Source organism: Electrophorus electricus, chromosome 19, assembly GCF_013358815.1.
Source record: "Electrophorus electricus isolate fEleEle1 chromosome 19, fEleEle1.pri, whole genome shotgun sequence".
In the NCBI taxonomy this organism is placed as follows: domain Eukaryota; kingdom Metazoa; phylum Chordata; class Actinopteri; order Gymnotiformes; family Gymnotidae; genus Electrophorus; species Electrophorus electricus.
In genome coordinates, this window is record NC_049553.1 from 15,834,427 (window position 1) to 15,854,426 (window position 20,000).

Genomic DNA, 20,000 nt, shown 5'->3' on the forward strand with positions numbered 1-20,000 from the left:
GCCGAGATCCTGAGGGAGAATAAAAGACGCGACACGAGGAAAAGGCCTCGAGGAAAGCAAGCCAGCGTCAGGAACAGGCTGAGGGCTCGGACACACTGAGCTCCCTCACCCAGCATCCTGCTAGCCAATGTCCAATCTCTGGACAACAAGCTCGACGACCTCTGAGCCAGGATAAAGTTCCAGAGGGACATTCGGAACTGCAACCTCCTCTGCTTCATGGCTGAACCCAGAGGTACCAAACCACGCCATCCAGCCGGCCGAGTTCTTCTCAGTTCACCGCATGGACAGGACGGCAGATTCGGGGAAGTTGAGAGGTGGTGGAGTGTGTGCGATGGTAAACAACAGCTGGTGCAACAACGCCAATGTTGTTACTCTCGCCCGCTCCTGCTCACCCAACCTGGAGCTGCTCGCCCTCAAGTTTCGCCCTTTCTACCTTCCTCGGGAGTTCACTTCGGTCATCATCAACACCGTGTACATCCCACCCCAGGCCAACACGGACAGTGCACTGTGTGAACTTCATGAGGCTCTCACACAGTTTCAGGCACAACACCGGGACGCTGCACTTATCAGGGCTGGGGATTTCAACAGAGCTAACCTCAAGCATGCAGTGCCCAACCTTTACCAGCACGTAACCTTCCCCAGCAGGGGAAATAGGACACTCGACCACTGCTACACCTCATACAAGGACAGTTACAAGGCACTAGCTCATCCACCGTTTGGTAAGTCAGACCACGCCGCCATCTTCCTACAAAATATAAACAACGGCTGAAACGGGAAGCTCCGGTTCAGAGGGAGGTCGCGCGCTGGACAGACCAATCGGTGGCCGTTCTGCAGGACGCTCTGGATGACGCAGACTGGGACATGTTCCGGCGCAGCACTGATGATGTCAGCGAGTTTACGGAGGCAGTAGTGGGGTTTATTGGGAAACTGGTGGACGACACGATTCCAAGAACCACCATCAAGAAGTTTCCTAACCAGAAGCCCTGGGTGGACAAAACCATCCGCGAGGCTCTGAACTCTCACACTGCTGCCTACAACGCGGGTATTATCAGCGGGAACATGGACGAGTACAAGTCTGCGGCATACGGAGTGCGCAGGGCGGTGAGGGAGGTGAAGCGGCGCTACGGGAGGAAACTAGAGTTCCAGCAGAGTGGCTCTAGATCCCTGTGGCAGGGACTACGGACGATCACGGACTACAGGAGCCCACCCTCCGGACTGATGAGTGCGGATGAGTCTCTGGCGAACGAGCTGAACGCGTTCTTCGCTCGCTTCGAGGCTACATATAGCAGCGCTAATGCTAACAGCGCTTACGCTAACAACACTAATGGTGCTATCGGCACAGCCAATGGCGCATGCACAGAGCCCACCACAGAACAGCGCCCTCTCATCATCCCGGAGAGTGTTCAAAAGAGTGAATACCAGGAAGGCGGCGGGACCAGACGGTATCTGCGGGAGAGTCCTCAAAGCCTGAACAGACCAGCTAGCCCCGGTATTCACCAACATCTTCAATCTCTCCCTGACGCTCGGTATCATCCCATCCAGCTTCAAGAGTTCCACCATCGTTCCCCTCCCAAAGAAACCTCGACCCTCCGGCCTCAATGACTACCGCCCTGTTGCCCTCACATCAGTCGTGATGAAGTGCTTTGAAAAGCTAGTCAGAGATTTCATCACATCTTCACTGCCAGCCTCCATGGACCCACTGCAGTTTGCATACTGCCACAACCGCTCCACTGATGATGCAATTGCACATCTGCTCCACACCACACTGACCCACCTGGACGAAGGGAGGGGTAATGATGTTAAAATGCTGTTTGTGGACTACAGAGTTCAGCATTTAACACCATCATCCCCTCCCTACTCACTACTAAGTTGGAGGATCTAGGACTGCATACATCCCTGTGCGACTGGATCTCCAACTTCCTAACAGACAGACCACAAACAGAACGGGTGGGCAACAGTGTCTCATCCACCCTCACCCTCAACACTGGAGCTCCTCAGGGTTGTGTCCTAAGCTCCCTGCTCTACTCACTGTACACCTACGACTGCACAGCCACTTCCAGCTCCACCATCATTGTCAAGTTTGCTGACGATACCGTCGTCATGGGCCTGATCTCAGACAACAATGAGAGGGCCTACCTGGAGGAGATTAAACACCTGGAAAACTGGTGCCAGGAAAATAATCTCCTCTTAAACATGAGTAAGACAAAGGAGCTGATCGTGGATTGCAGCAAGAAGCAGGAGCGGCACTACCAACCTGTGAGGATCAGTGGAACCACGGTGGAGAGAGTAGATAGTTTCAGGTACCTTAGTGTTCACATCTCGCAGGACCTGTCTTGGTCCCGCCATACCAACTCCCTGGCAAATAAGGCTCTTCAGCATCTTTACCACCTCAGATGCCTAAGGGACTTCAGACTGCCCTCCAAGGTACTGCGGAACTTCTACACCTGCACTATCGAGAGCATCCTCACGGGGAACATCACAGTCTGCTTTGGGAAGAGCACCAAGCAGGACAGACAAGCACTCCAAAGGGTAGTGCATTCAGCAGAGCGCATCACTCATACGGAACTTCCTGACCTGCAGAGCATCTATTACAAGTGGTGCCAGACCAAGGCCAGAAGGATTGTGAAGGACCCAACCCATCCCAACAATAGGCTCTTCTCTCTGTTGAGGTCAGGGAAGCGCTTTCGCTCCCTGAAGACCAAAACAGAGAGACTGAAGAGGAGCTTCTTCCCACAGGCCATTCGGGCCCTGAATCAGGGAACCTGATAAACTGTGGGGACCACCACCACCATGTAACTGTAAATATTCAATTGTAAGCCGGAACTGTACATACACTTATACATATCCATATATACATGGTACATTGTGTATATAATCATAATATACATATATTGTACATACATTGTTAATATATTTTTATACATATAGAGAATATCTATATTCCTCTATGCACCCGTTTTTTTTCCTCAGTTTGGACAGAGCACTCTCAAACCATTTCACTGCGAGTTATACTGTGTATGACTATATATGTGACAAATAAACCAAACTTGAAACTTGAAACTTGAAACTTGATAGGGTGTGGATCAGTGTGGTGTGGTGTGATTGGGTGTGGACAGGTGTGGTGTGATTTGATTGGGTGTGGATAGGTGTAGTGTTGTGTGATTGGGTGTGAATAGGTGTGGTATGGTATCATTGGGTGTGGATAGGTGTGATGTGGTGTGATTGTGTGTGGCTCAGTGTGGTGTGGTGTGGATAGATGTGGTGTGATTGGTTGTGGATAGGTGTGGTGTCATGTGATTGGCTGTGGACAGGTGTGGGGAGGGACAAACATGGCTTACCTTGGTGTGCACCATTCCTGCCCTCTGATCCCGCAGGTGCTCCAGAGTTGCCGCTATATCAATCTCTTTAGCACCTGGAACAGGACGATGGAGTGAGGGAGTGAACATTCTATATGTGCCTGCCTCTCACTCTCTCTCTCCCACTCTCTCTGTCTCCATCTCTCACTCTCTCTCTCCCACTCTCCCACTCTCTCTCTCTCTCTCTCTCTCTCTGCCTCTCCTCAATCAGGGAGGCCCAACACCACCGAACTACCTCACTGCCCTTTCACTCACGCTCCCCAAGAGAAGCAAAAGACGATGAGAGAGAGCGGGAAGTGTTTTGAACAAAAGGTGAGGAGGGGGGGAGGGGTGATGAGGAGAGGGGGAGGGGGAGGGGTGATGAGGAGAGGGGGAGGGGGAGGGGTGATGAGGAGAGGAGGAGGGGGAGGGGTGAAGAGGAGAGGAGGGGAGGGGGAGGGGGAGGGGTGATGAGGAGAGGAGGGGAGGGGGAGGGGTGATGAGGAGAGGAGGGGAGGGGGAGGGGTGATGAGGAGAGGGGGAGGGGGAGGGGTGAAGAGGAGAGGGGGAGGGGGAGGGGAGATGAGGAGAGGGGGAGGGGGAGGGGTGAAGAGGAGAGGAGGGGAGGGGGAGGGGTGATGAGGAGAGGGGGAGGGGGGGGGGTGATGAGGAGAGGGGGAGGGGGAGGGGTGAAGAGGAGAGGGGGAGGGGGAGGGGTGAAGAGGAGAGGAGGGGGAGGGGGAGGGGTGAAGAGGAGAGGAGGGGAGGGGGAGGGGTGATGAGGAGAGGGGGAGGGGGAGGGGTGATGAGGAGAGGGGGAGGGGGAGGGGTGAAGAGGAGAGGAGGGGAGGGGGGGGGTAAATCTGTGTCTTCCATGACTCTCTGTGCCTTTGATCACTCTCAGGCAACCTGGTGTGAGGGTGGTGAGGATGGCAGGGTCAGGGTGGGGTCAGGGTGGGGTCAGGAGGGGGTCAGGATGGGGTCAGGGTGGGGTCAGGTATATGTGTTGATCTGAATTCATTTTATGGTAAGGAACACCTCAAAGCATGCTTCCAGCAAGGTCCTGTGCCGCATGGCCAGCAAAGATAAAGTCAATATAAGGTGTAAATATGAGATGTAAATATGAGGTGTAAATATGAGATGTAAATATGAGATGTAAATATGAGGAGTAAATATGAGATGTAAATATGAGGAGTAAATATGAGATGTCAATATGAGGAGTAAATATGAGGTGTAAATATAAGATGTAAATATAAGATGTAAATATGAGGAGTAAATATGAGATGTAAATATGAGGTGTAAATATAAGATGTAAATATGAGGAGTAAATATGAGATGTAAATATGAGGTGTAAATAAAAGATGTAAATATAAGATGTAAATATGAGGTGTAAATATGAGGAGTAAATATGAGATGTACATATGAGATGTAAATATGAGGTGTAAATATAAGATGTAAATATGAGGTATAAAGATGAGATGTAAATATAAGATGTAAATATGAGATGTAAATATGAGATGTAAATATGAGATGTAAATCTCACCCTGAACTGTCTTCATCGCCTTTAACGCACTGCAAGACCTTGAACTGAAGACAGGGGCATTATCGTTGCCATGGTGATGCTGCAAGTAGAGTGTGTGTGTATGTGTGTGTCTACGTGTGCAGTCACTACCCACCTTTAGCCATTTTATTCAGTACCATGTCTATCAGTATGTAACTCCCACATCTGCCTGAACCGTCACTGGAGGGAGCGAGAGAGAGAGAGAGATGGAAAGATGGGGACAAGAACAGAAATAGACTGAGTGTGTGTGAAGTCGTGAGAGTGTGTGTGTTTGAACTCGTGTGAGTGTGTGTGTTTGAGCTCATGAGAGTGTGTGTGTTTGAGCTCATGAGAGTGTGTGTGTTTGAACTCGTGAGAGTGTGTGTGTTTGAACTCATGTGAGTGTGTGTGTTTGAACTTGTGTGAGTGTGTGTGTTTGAGCTCATGAGAGTGTGTGTGTTTGAGCTCGTGAGAGTGCGTGTGTTTGAGCTCGTGAGAGTGTGTGTGTTTGAACTCATGAGTGTGTGTTTGAACTTGAGAGTGAGTGTTTTATCTTGTGAGAGTGTATGTTTGAACTCGTGAGATTGTATGTTTGAACTCATGAGAGTGTGTGTTTGATCTCGTGAGAGTGTGTGTGTTTGAAATCGTGAGAGTGTGTGTTTGAACTTGAGAGTGTGTGTGTTTGAACTCGTGAGAGTGTGTGTTTGAACTCGTGAGAGTGAGTGTGTTTGAACTCGTGAGAGTGTGTGTTTGAACTCGTGTGAGAGAGTGTGTGTTTGAACTCGTGAGAGTGTGTGTTTGAACTCGTGTGAGAGAGTGCGTGTTTGAACTCGTGAGAGTGAGTGTGTTTGAACTCGTGAGAGTGAGTGTGTTTGAACTGCTTGTGTGTGTGTAAGATTTCAGCTCTGCAGTCTGATGTTACATCATCTCCAGTTCTGCACAGCCGGGTTGCCAGAGCCTCACAGTCAAGGACTCAAACCTAAAATACCAGCTTGACAAACAACAGCCCTGCAACCATCACACACACACACACACACAACCACAACCATCACATACACACAACCGTTACATGCACACAACCATGACACGCACAAACCACACACACAGATCACATACACACACACAACCATCACACACAAACACCACACACACAAACCACACACACAACCATCACACACACACACACAAACACAAACAACCATCACACATGACCATCACACACATAACCATCACATACACACAACCATCACACACACACGACCATCACACACACACGACCATCACACACACACACACACACACAACCATCACACACAAACACCACACACACAAACCACACACACAACCATCACACACACACACACACAAACACAAACAACCATCACACACGACCATCACACACATAACCATCGCATACACACAACCATCACACACACACGACCATCACACACACACGACCATCACACAAACAACCATCACACACGACCATAACACACATGACCATCACACATAAACCACACACACCACCCTCAAACACAACACACACAAACAACCCTCACACACAGTCCTCACACACCACCCTCATCACAACCTTCACACACAAACCATCACAAACAAACCACACACACCACCGTCACACACTACCCTCACACACCACCCTCACACACCACCCTCACACACACAACCCTCACACACCACCCTCACACACCACCCTCACTCACCACCCTCACACACTACCCTCACACACACAACCATCACACACCACCCTCACACACCACCCTCACACACACAACTGTCACACACCACCCTCACACACCACCCTCACACACCACCCTCACACACACAACTGTCACACACCACCCTCACACACCACCCTCACACACCACCCTCACACACCACCATCACACACCACCCTCACACACCACCATCACACACCACCCTCACACACCACCCTCACACACTACCCTCACACACACAACTGTCACACACCACCCTCACACACCACCCTCACACACCACCATCACACACCACCCTCACACACCACCCTCACACACTACCCTCACACACACAACTGTCACACACCACCCTCACACACCACCCTCACACACCACCATCACACACCACCCTCACACACAACTGTCACACACCACCCTCACACACCACCCTCACACACCACCCTCACACACTACCCTCACACACACAACTGTCACATACAACCCTCACACACCACCCTCACACACCACCCTCACACACCACCCTCACACACCACCCTCACACACCACCCTCACACACTACCCTCACACACTACCCTCTCACACACAACTGTCACACACAACCCTCACACACCACCCTCACACACCACCATCACACACCACCCTCACACACCACCCTCACACACACCACCCTCACACACTACCCTCACACACCACCCTCACACACACCACCCTCACACACTACCCTCACACACCACCCTCACACACACCACCCTCACACACCACCCTCACACACCACCCTCACACACACCACCCTCACACACTACCCTCCCACACCACCCTCCCACACCACCCTCACACACTACCCTCACACACCACCCTCACACACACCACCCTCACACACCACCCTCACACACCACCCTCACACACCACCCTCACACACACCACCCTCACACACCACCCTTACACACACCACCCTCACACACTACCCTCCCACACCACCCTCACACACTACCCTCACACACCACCCTCACACACCACCCTCACACACTACCCTCACACACCACCCTCACACACACCACCCTCACACACCACCCTCACACACCACCCTCACACACACCACCCTCACACACCACCCTCACACACACAACTGTCACAGCTGTCCTACACAGCCTTCAATTGTCTGGTTACACATACACACCACTGCAACATTACAGCTTCTCTCTGGTTTTTCTATTTATGTGTTTAAGTAAAATTACCATTTTTGTTTTATTCTGTAAACTACTGGCAACATTTCGGCCAAATCCCATATTAAAATATTGGAATTTAGAGCAGAAAACATCTGGTCAAAATGACCAAAGAGGTGCAGTGTTTTCAGACCTTGAATAATGCGAAGAAAAGAAGTTCATATACATCATATACATATACATGATACTAATGTTTTAACTTAGGAAGAGTTTGGAAATCAAATATATATATATATATATATATATATATATATATATATATATATATATATATATATATATATATATATGTATTACAATAATGTTTGTTATTGGTTTTTTTTTATGCAAATTGTTTTGTTTGTATTTACCTGCAGTGGATAATTATGGGACAAGATCTTCCCCGGTAGCACTTGTTAACCTTTCTGCAATGAAACACAAACACAGAGACAGGTCACTAGTGTTATGCTGTTATGCAGTTTGAAGGGTTTTTGAAGAACACAGTGCACCAGTGTATTTAAAGTTGAGACTTTAGAAAATGCTTGAAAGAATCTCTGAGCCAAAGGAACACTTGCTTAAGATTTTACCTCAGCAGTGTTATTAGCCAAATGTGTACTGTTCGAGATTATTATAATAGTCTTAAATATTCTAATCAGGGGAATCTGACTTTGACTTTTGCAAGTTTGTGAATTTCCTGATCAAACACGCATGATTTAGTTTATTCCTGCAGGTTTTGAGAGTGTATTGGAGCAGACAGGTTAAAGTGCTGGAGGTCTAAACCCACCCACATTAGATCAGTAGTAAAAGAATTGTGTTGGCCACAATAAAAACAATAAAACTGTTAAACCAAACAACACAATTAAACCTGAACACAGCAGTTAAACCCAAACACAGCAGTTAATCCCACACACAGCAGTTAAACCCAAACACAGCAGCTGTTGTGGTGCCAATCAAACAACAATAATAATAACAATAATAACCATAAATAATAATAATAATAATAATAACAATAATGATAATAATAATTTGGGGGTCACATTTTAATTTTATTCGTTTCCTTTTCTTACATTTTTCTTTTTACTTTCGGATCTTCTCACACACATACACACACACACACACACACACACACACACACACACACACACACACACACACACACACACACTCTCTCATCGGTGTGAATACCTCAAGGCTGTTTACAACTGCTACAGAAAATGTGAAAAATCCGTTAAGGGTGATTACAAAAGGATTATTTATCAAAAACAACCTTCCTCCACAGACAGAAAAGAAGGAGAAAATCAAACAAGTCTTTAGCTGATCTCTGAACGGTACCTCATACCTCACAGAAAAGGCTGAAAGAAGACGATTAGAACAAAAAAGACAGACACAGAGAGAGAAAGAGCAGTCAAAACCAGGTGAGTGCAGTGGAGCATGGAAAAGATGACTGGAGCAGAAGGGGGGGACGTGTTGGGCTGGAGAAAGGAGGGGAGGGGTTGGGTGGAGGGGAGGAGGAGGAGTGAGGAGTGAGGGGAGGAGTGATGAGTGAGGGGAGGAGTGAAGGGTGGAGTGGAGGAGGAGTGAGGGGAGGAGTGAGGAGTGGAGAGGAGGAGGAAGAGTGAGGAGTGAGAGGAGGAGTGAGGAGTGGAGGGGAGGAGTGATGGGTGGAGGAAGAGTGAGGGGAGGAGGAGGAGTGAGGAGTGAGGGGAGGAGTGAGGGGTGGAGTGGAGGAGGAATGAGGGGAGGAGTAAGGGGTGGAGTGAGGAGTGAGGGGAGGAGTGAGGAGTGAGGGGAAGAGTGAGGGGTGGAGGAAGAGTGACGGGAGGAAGAGGAGTGAGAGGAGGAGTGAGGAGTGGAGGGGAGGAGGAAGAGTGAGGAGTGAGAGGAGGAGTGAGGAGTGGAGGGGAGGAGTGATGGATGGAGGAAGAGTGAGGGGAGGAGGAGGAGTGAGGAGTGAGGGGAGGAGTGAGGGGTGGAGTGGAGGAGGAGTGAGGGGAAGAGTGGGGGGTGGAGGAAGAGTGACGGGAGGAGGAGGAGTGAGGAGTGAGAGGAGGAGTGAGGAGTGGAGGGGAGGAGTGATGGGTAGAGGAAGAGTGAGGGGAGGAAGAGCAGTGAGGAGTGAGGGGAGGAGTGGGGGTGGAGTGGAGGAGGAGTGAGGGGAGGAGTGAGGGGTGGAGTGAGGAGTGAGGGGAGGAGTGAGGAGTGAGGGGAAGAGTGAGGGGTGGAGGAAGCGTGAGGAGTGAGAAGAGGAGTGAGGAGTGGAGGGGAGGAGGAAGAGTGAGGAGTGAGAGGAGGAGTGAGGAGTGGAGGGGAGGAGTGATGGGTGGAGGAAGAGTGAGGGGAGGAGGAGGAGTGAGGAGTGAGGGGGAGTGGGGTGGAGTGGAGGAGGAGTGAGGAGTAGAGGAAAAGTGAGGGGAGGAGGAGGAGTGGAGGAAGAGTGAGGTGAGGAGTGAGGGCCTGGAAGTAGAGATACAGTTTCCAATGATCACTTTTGTGACTATGCAACTGGGCTCATATAACTAGCTGCAACATCACAAAAATGACAGTGGCAACCGCTAATTAGCTGGCCAACCAAAAAGAAGAAGAAGAAAAAGATGAGGTCTGATGTTGGGTGGCAGAATGTGACAGCGTGTGAGACATCACGAGGGAATGAACATAAAGGCCTCAAAAGGAACACTGGCAAGCCTCCAGACAAGCTCACAAAAACAGATCCAGCACAGCCTGGAAAATCAGACCTACACAAGCAGGACAAATCCAGCACAGCCTGGAAAATCAGACCTACACAAGCAGAAAGAGAGAACCAGCAGTCAAAGAGCCTCTGAAGTGTTTCAACATCACACACATTTCGTCCAGACTGTAAACCTCTCTGCTGTCTGTTTTGGTTTCAGACAGGAGTACACTGCTGTTCTATTTTCTTTACTTGATTTTATGCACTTCATTTATTTATATTTATTTTTTATGTGTTTTCAATTAACTTTATGTTCTCTGTTTAAGTCAATTACCTTTAATTCCTTTCTTGTATTTGTAAAGCACCTTGAATTGCCTTGTGCATGTACTGCATAAATAAAGCAGCCTTCCTCACACACCAGCAGGGAGGATGTCATTTGGCTGTTCAGTTGCATGGTTCCGTCCTCTCAACACAAGCAAAATGGTAGCGTAGCATTCCCCAGGACTTCAACCACTACAGCAGCAATAAGTGTGTGGTACACAGGTACAATCCCAGCAGGGTTAGTGTAAAGGTTACACTGGAAACAGCAGGTGGAGATGAAATGTTTAGGGAAGCATGCACAGACAGCAAAATAAGTTATTAAAAAGGGAATCATTTGTTCTTGGTCTAACCTATCATCAAACCTGTATTCTGTCAGCCTGGTTCTCATTTCAGGCCAAATGGAAAGTAAACAAAACATCTTAGCAAATCTGCCAATACGTTGTTTTCTTTTATTTTCTCACTGGCAGAGTCACGACCTCTGCAAACGTGAAGCATCTATAGGAGAGGGTGGAGGGTGTGAGACGGCTCAGCGTCTGTAGAGGGTGGAGGGTGTGAGACGGCTCAGCGTCTGTAGAAGGTGGAGGGTGTGAGACGGCTCAGCGTCTGTAGAAGGTGGAGGTGTGTGAGACGACTCAGCGTCTGTAGAAGGTGGAGGGTGTGAGACGGCTCAGCGTCTGTAGAAGGTGGAGGTGTGTGAGACGGCTCAGCGTCTGTAGAAGGTGGAGGTGTGTGAGACGACTCAGCGTCTGTAGAAGGTGGAGGGTGTGAGACGGCTCAGCGTCTGTAGAAGGTGGAGGGTGTGAGACGGCTCAGCGTCTGTAGAAGGTGGAGGTGTGTGAGACGGCTCAGCGTCTGTAGAAGTTGGAGGTGTGTGAGACGACTCAGCGTCTGTAGAAGGTGGAGGTGTGTGAGACGGCTCAGCGTCTGTAGAAGGTGGAGGTGTGAGACGGCTCAGCGTCTGTAGAAGGTGGAGGGTGTGAGACGGCTCAGCGTCTGTAGAAGGTGGAGGGTGTGAGACGGCTCAGCGTCTGTAGAAGGTGGAGGTGTGTGAGACGGCTCAGCGTCTGTAGAAGGTGGAGGTGTATTAATTGTAGAACATTTCCCCTTTAGCTGGGGTGTTCACTATAAGAGCAGACACAGGGATGACTGGTGTGTCCACTGTCTATTTGCTGTTTGAAAGGAGAACCTATTAGATTATGTTTTCTCTAAGGAGGGTTGTAGATTATTATTTGAAAACCTAACAAAGCCCAGCTGAATACAGAACATAAATGGAAAAAAGAAAAAATATTTTAAAAATAGATGCTATTTGAGAAAAAAAAAATTTTAAAAACACAAAAAAGGAAGGACTAGCTTTGTTCCTGGTGTCCACCATGTGAGTGGAGAGAGACCGGTGGAGAGACACGGAGAGGGACAGGTATAAAGATAGGAGAAATGAGAGAGATGCATGTACACACCTACGGAAGTCTAGCAGAGTTCTGGCAGATTCTGGAACACTCTGATCCATCCAGGAGAGGAAGTGGAACTGGGTTACAGTACGTGTCTCATTGGTCTGAACATTCTTCAGATAGAAACTGCGGACCAGGAAGTCCTCACACCAAATGTGTTCTGAAACCAGGTTGACCTGTGGACATATAGACTCAGTTAACCAGTGGGCACAGTTTCACTGCACACCGATCTGCAGCTCAGGTTAGACCAGAGTTAGGAAACGTGGTAGAGACATAGGGAATGTGGTAGAGACTTAGGGAATGTTGTAAAGACTTAGGGAATGTGGTAGAGACTTGGGGAATGTGGGGAAGATGGGTTATCAGGTGTACATATGAGTAATATCCAAAATGTGTTAAAGATGTGTCCTTAACTGTTACCAAGTATGTTATTGTGGCCCAGATGTGTTACTTCACAAATCTGTGTGGGTACAGGTGTGTTATCAGGAGAACAGGCATGTTACCTTGTAAATGTGTTACAAGCATGTTCATGTGTGTTACCTTGTAAATGTTGTAAATGTGTATTATCAGGTATACAGGTGTGTTACCTCGTAAATGTTGTAAATGTGTATTATCAGGTATACAGGTGTGTTACCTTGTAAATGTTGTAAATGTGTATTATCAGGTATACAGGTGTGTTACCTCGTAAATGTGGTACAGGTCAGAGCCTTCATCTGGCCAGTACTGATGGCACTGTTTGGTCCCATTCTCAGCTAGTGGCGTTAGCATGACAATCACCACACATCCACTTTCCCACACCATCTACAGCAGCAGAAAGGCAGAAGGGGTCAGAGCGCAGCTGGGCCAGCCTCCCCAGGAGCACAGCCTCACCAGTCCTGATATTACAGTAATGCTCCTCCCTGATGTCTGGAGTGGAACTTTTACTCTAATTTGAAAGTTTGTTATTCGGATCATTCTGAAGCTCCTGGTTAGATGTGGTCCGACATGGCTGAACTGAAAATGAACAGTACACGCACCAGACTAAAACACAGTATATATTTCATTTTTTAATATAAGGAAATTCTAAAATTCACCTGCAAAATTTATGAACTCACTAAAATTATTAAAATATAATCCATTTTGTTTTTAATTTAAATCTTATTTCTCAGCTTAGATTCCAAACTTTCAGCAGCAGAATTAGCTAACGAAAATATCTGGGATTCTTGTTCTAATTTACTAGTCTCATTAAACAGCTTTTTAAAAATCATAAACATTATTTTTGAGGTGCTTTTTTTGCTGTTATTCTAGCAAATTCCAAAGAGCCCAATGTTTTGTTCCTGATTGAAGAAAGGGAAGAGGTGTGTAAACTGGAGGTCATTAGAGAAGTTTGTTTACACACTCCAACCATGGTGAGTCAACAGTGTCAGTGTTGAACATGGAGCTGCAGTATTATACAGAGGTCAAAGCAAACCAACCAACCATGAGTCCACTGGCGCAGAGCGCAGACTGGCCTTACACACCCCTACACACACACACACACACACACACACACACACACACACACACACACACACACACACACACACAGACACACACAACATACACATACACATCTACACACATACCCTACATACACACCCTAGACGCGCACCCCCTACACACATCTATATGCATAAATATACTGTCATACCCATTAATACACTTTCATAAATATACTGTCATACTCACAAATATGTATGCTGTAAATGTAAACCCACAAACAACACTAGCAGCACTGCTCCTGGACTGTGTGAGTAACAACACTACTCTTGGACTGTGTGAGGCACAGCACTGCTCCTGGACTGTGTACACAACAACACTGTTCCTGGACTGTGTAGAAAACATCACTGATCCTGGACTGTGTTGGTAACAACATTACTTCTGGACTCGTTGGGTAACAGCACTGCTCATGGACTGTGTGGGTAACAGCACTGCTCCTGGATTGTGTGGGTAACATCACTGCTCCTGGATTGTGTGGGTAACAATATTACTCCTGGACTCGTTGGGTAACAGCACTGCTCATGGACTGTGTGGGTAACAGCACTGCTCCTGGACTAGGTGGGTAACAACACTGCTCTTGGACTGTGTGGGTAACAGCACTGCTCCTGGACTGTGTACAGAACAACACGGTTCCTGGACTGTGTGGAAAACAGCACTGCTCCTGGACTGTGTGGGTAACAGCTCTGCTACTGGACTAGGTGGGTATCAGCACTGCTCCTGGATTGTGTTGGTAACAGCACTGCTCTTGGACAGTGTGCGGAACAACACTGCTCCTGGACTGTGTGGGTCAGAGGCTTCTCTTCTCCTTTGTCTTAAACTTATTTGTCATATAAGAATTAGGTGAAGACCTGTACAGCAAGACAGGTAGGCAAATTTAATTGACAGGGTCTGATGCTTTTACATTCACCACTAATCCAAATGGAGATTTTAATGAAAGCTTTCCAAGTCTATACAGGCCTGACTGTTTCTAATTCATCCCTATGAAGTTAATTCAATTTAGATCATTATTGTTTACCAGTAATTTACAAAATAATAAATACAAGCAACCAATAACCTTGATTAGTACCCTTCCCATTAGCTGCTGCAGAAGGAGAGTGACATCAGGCACATTAACACAGCCAACACCAATGTGAGCCAACAATTCAAGCTAAAGTGCACTTTAAACAAAGCGCTCAAGACACACACGTCCACGAAGCCCCCAACCTTTAGCTCAAACGAGTAATGCAAAACAAACAGCACGTCCATTATGAGTCCTGCTGATTTACTGTAGGATAACACCCCTCTGCACTTTATGTGAGGTGTAAAACTGAACGATAGCTATTTGGCTACTGTTTGGTTTTGATGTTATCCTGCTTGCAGGCTCCTGGACTGCCTGTGCTCCTGGACTGGCAGGTACGACCGATCAGAGAACATTAAATGGGACCTTTCAACTCACTGACTGGAGTGAGGGTGATAAATGAACAGAGAACTCATTCGTGTAATCCAATCTCACAATAGGTTGTGACTCAGCTAACCCTGCCCTCTCTCGGATACCTTGGGTGTGATCTGCTCTTCAAGAACAGACGTCAGCAGTACAAGCATGAATTTCTCTAGTACACCCAGTGAAATCGTATTTTCTGTGTGGAAGTACTCGGTCTCTAATAGGACAATACTCTCTTCCTCAAGCAGCACAGAGTATGCAGGGAATGTGTGATGTCTCTCTCTCCCACTGTCTGTCTTTTTCTCTGTCTCACTCTCTCTGTCTCACTCTCTCTGTCTCACTCTCTCTGTCTTTGTCTATCTCTTCTTTCTCTCTCTCTCTAACACACACACATTCACTCACACACACACACACACACACACACACACACACATTTACTCACACACACACACTCACATTCACTCACACACACACACACACACACACACACAAACATTCTCTCACACACACACAAACACACACACACACACTCACATTCACTCACACACACACACACACACACACACACACACACACACACACACACACACACACACACACAAACACACAAACATTCACTCACACACACAGAAACACAACACACACACACACACACACTCTCATTCACTCACACACACACACACACTCATGGAGGTATTCTTTTGAACATGCTGTTCATGTGAACAGCTATCCCAGCTAAATAATGAGAGACTTCTTGGTTATCTCGTACCTAAGCTGACACGGACCAGATATGGTAGCATTACCAGCTAACATTCCCACGCTATAATTTCTGCCAGTGGGCTGATTGGCTGTTGGTCCTGCAGATGCTGCTTAACACAGACACACCTCTGGTCAGGTGGGAACCTGGGCTTTCTCTAGTGAATCATCAGAATAGAACTACAGCTAATACATATATGCTTCTTAAATCTAGTTTTAGTTAATAATTAATAAACACGCTCATCCTACATCTACCCTTGTAGTACTTTTTTAGTACTTTTTTAGTACTTTGGTTTTAAGAATCATGGCACAGCACAACCACAGCTGGCTGAGCTCCGTCAGGCTGACATAGCACAAAAACATGATACATCACGGAGCGACTCACCTGCCAGAAATCTGAAACCGTGCATGGAAGTGGAGCTTGAGCAGAGATGTAGACAGGATTCCTAGGGTCATGATCCATCTACAGAGAGAGAGAGACAGAGAAAGAGGGTAAGGGCTGAAATAATGTGAGCCATTTGGAGAAATGGGTATGTTGGGTAGTGCTTGATATGTTGGGTAGGTTGATTAATAGCACACTAACCACAAAAACCCATTACGAACAGACTGCAAAACATGATTGAAGTATCCAGATAACTGGTGGTCAGATTTGGCTGGTCTTGGATTGATCCTTTAACATACTCTACAAGCACTTCCTCACTTATTTAAGCCAGTTAGCCAAACAGAATATGATGGGGATGACCCAAGTATTATGACTGTCATCAGAATGACTTATTGTGTGTAAAGGCCAACTGTTGTTTTGTACTGTGTGTCTCCTCAGAAGATGATGAGAACACAAGAGGATGAGGACACAGCCTACTCACACCACCCACCACATTATAGCCACTACTCTCAATACACCACCCACCACACCCACTACTGCCCTTACACCACTACACCCACCACACCACCCACCACATTATAGCCACTACTCTCAATACACCACCCACCACACCCACTACTGCCCTTACACCACTACACCCACCACACCACCCACCACATTATAGCCACTACTCTCAATACACCACCCACCACACCCACTACTGCCCTTACACCACTACACGCACCACACCACCCACCACATTATAGCCACTACTCTCAATACACCACCCACCACACCCACTACTGCCCTTACACCACTACACCCACCACACCACCCACCACATTATAGCCACTACTCTCAATACACCACCCACCACACCCACTACTGCCCTTACACCACTACACCCACCACACCACCCACCACATTATAGCCACTACTCTCAATACACCACCCACCACACCCACTACTGCCCTTACACCACTACACGCACCACACCACCCACCACATTATAGCCACTACTCTCAATACACCACCCACTACTGCCCTTACACCACTACACCCACCACACCACCCACCACATTATAGCCACTACTCTCAATACACCACCCACTACTGCCCTTACACCACTACACCCACCACACCACCCACCACATTATAGCCACTACTCTCAATACACCACCCACCACACCCACTACTGCCCTTACACCACTACACGCACCACACCACCCACCACATTATAGCCACTACTCTCAATACACCACCCACTACTGCCCTTACACCACTACACCCACCACACCACCCACCACATTATAGCCACTACTCTCAATACACCACCCACCACATTATAGCCACTACTCTCAATACACCACCCACTACTGCCCTTACACCACTACACCCACCACACCACCCACCACATTATAGCCACTACTCTCAATACACCACCCACCACATTATAGCCACTACTCTCAATACACCACCCACCACACCCACTACTGCCCTTACACCACTACACCCACACCACCCAGCACATTATAGCCACTACTCTCAATACACCACCCACTACTGCCCTTACACCACTACACCCACCACACCACCCACCACATTATAGCCACTACTCTCAATACACCACCCACCACATTATAGCCACTACTCTCAATACACCACCCACCACACCCACTACTGCCCTTACACCACTACACGCACCACACCACCCACCACATTATAGCCACTACTCTCAATACACCACCCACTACTGCCCTTACACCACTACACCCACCACACCACCCACCACATTATAGCCACTACTCTCAATACACCACCCACCACATTATAGCCACTACTCTCAATACACCACCCACTACTGCCCTTACACCACTACACCCACCACACCACCCACCACATTATAGCCACTACTCTCAATACACCACCCACTACTGCCCTTACACCACTACACGCACCACACCACCCACCACATTATAGCCACTACTCTCAATACACCACCCACCACACCCACTACTGCCCTTACACCACTACACGCACCACACCACCCACCACATTATAGCCACTACTCTCAATACACCACCCACTACTGCCCTTACACCACTACACCCACCACACCACCCACCACATTATACCCACTACTCTCAATACACCACCCACCACACCCACTACTGCCCTTACACCACTACACCCACCACACCACCCACCACATTATAGCCACTACACACTACACATTATACCCACTACTGCCCTTACACCACTACACCCACCACACCACCCACCACATTATAGCCACTACTCTCAATACACCACCCACCACACCCACTACTGCCATTACTCACTATACCCACTACACCACCCACCACATTATATACACTACACACTACACATTATACCCACTACTCCCAATACAACACCCACTACACCCATTACACACTATAGCCACACCTCCCACCACAGCTACTCCACCCACTACACACCACAGCTACTTTAACCACCACAACATGCCCAGCTCCTCTCTCTCTCTCCCATCCTCTCTCACTCCCTCCTTCTCTCCTGCCTCTCTCTCCTCCCTCTCTCCCATCCTCTCTCTCTCTCTCTCTCTCTCTCTCTCTCTGAGCATGTTCATTCTGTAATATGGATGATTAAAGCTGTGAAAGTGAAAGCAGCACTCTAATCAAGCACATTTATTGATGAGAAGCTCAGCAACTAGGGACAGAGCCTGAGTGTGTGTGTGTGTGTGTGTGTGTGTGTATGTGTATATGTGTGAATGTGTGTGTGTGTGTGTGTGTGTGTGTGTGTGTGTGTGTGTGTGTGTGTGAATGTGTGTGTGAATGTGTGTGTATGTGCGTGTGAGAGTGTGTGTGTATGTGCATGTGTGTGTGTGTGAGAGTGTGTGTGTGAGAGAGTGTGTGTGTGTATGTGTGTGTGTGTGTTATCAAGTAAATAAAATAAGTGAAACAAAAAGCCATCCACAGAGATAACTAGGACGACATCCATATTGCACAGACTTAATTTGAATAATGACAGTAAAATTCAAGCACTCATTCTACGTAATTTCTTCACTTTTCGCAGAAACAAAAACATTTGTGGTTTCAAAAACCAGTGAAGGTCCTGCTTTCATTAACTGAATTTTTAGGGTTGAACAGCAAGGTTCAAAGACACAGGATGTCCACCAAATGACACTGATGCTCCTGTATGTCTGCCAAAGCCTGAATGACCATAAACAGCCTTAAAATTCAAGGCAGGGACACACTAAGTGTTCGGCTATACAACACTCGGTGAAAGCACACCGATCTGAGTCAACATTTGAGTTTCGATCTGTTACTGCTTTTTTGTCTGTGATGTGTGTGAGAATACACACACCAAACCCCTGATAAACATGTATATAAACCCCTCACTACATTATATAAACACTAATGTCAAACCCACTATACTCTATATAAACACTAATGTCAAACCCACTATACTCTATATAAACACTAATGTCAAACCCACTATACTCTATATAAACACTAATGTCAAACCCACTATACTCTATATAAACACTAATGTCAAACCCACTATACTCTATATAAACACTAATGTCAAACACACTATACTCCATATAAACACTAATGTCAAACACTCTATACTCCATATAAACACTAATGTCAAACACACTATACTCTATATAAACACTAATGTCAAACACACTATACTCT

General features: G+C 47.4%; 1 protein-coding gene across 4 annotated transcripts in view; it reads right to left on the reverse strand.

Moving 5' to 3' along the window:
- The window catches only part of ptprn2 (protein tyrosine phosphatase receptor type N2), a 221,094-nt gene that overhangs the window by 3,764 nt on the left and 197,330 nt on the right, over positions 1-20,000 (reverse strand). For all 4 annotated transcript variants that reach the window (XR_004775270.1, XM_035519849.1, XM_035519850.1 and 1 more), the window contains exons 17-22: positions 16,321-16,398; positions 12,923-13,042; positions 12,254-12,420; positions 8,185-8,238; positions 5,012-5,076; positions 3,339-3,412 (exon numbers count right to left, since the gene is read on the reverse strand). Coding sequence is in view for 3 of the 4 variants with exons in the window: in XM_035519849.1 (XP_035375742.1) it covers positions 3,339-3,412; positions 5,012-5,076; positions 8,185-8,238; positions 12,254-12,420; positions 12,923-13,042; positions 16,321-16,398 (558 nt within the window). In the remaining variant the exon portion in view is untranslated. The remainder of the gene's footprint in view (positions 1-3,338; positions 3,413-5,011; positions 5,077-8,184; positions 8,239-12,253; positions 12,421-12,922; positions 13,043-16,320; positions 16,399-20,000) is intronic.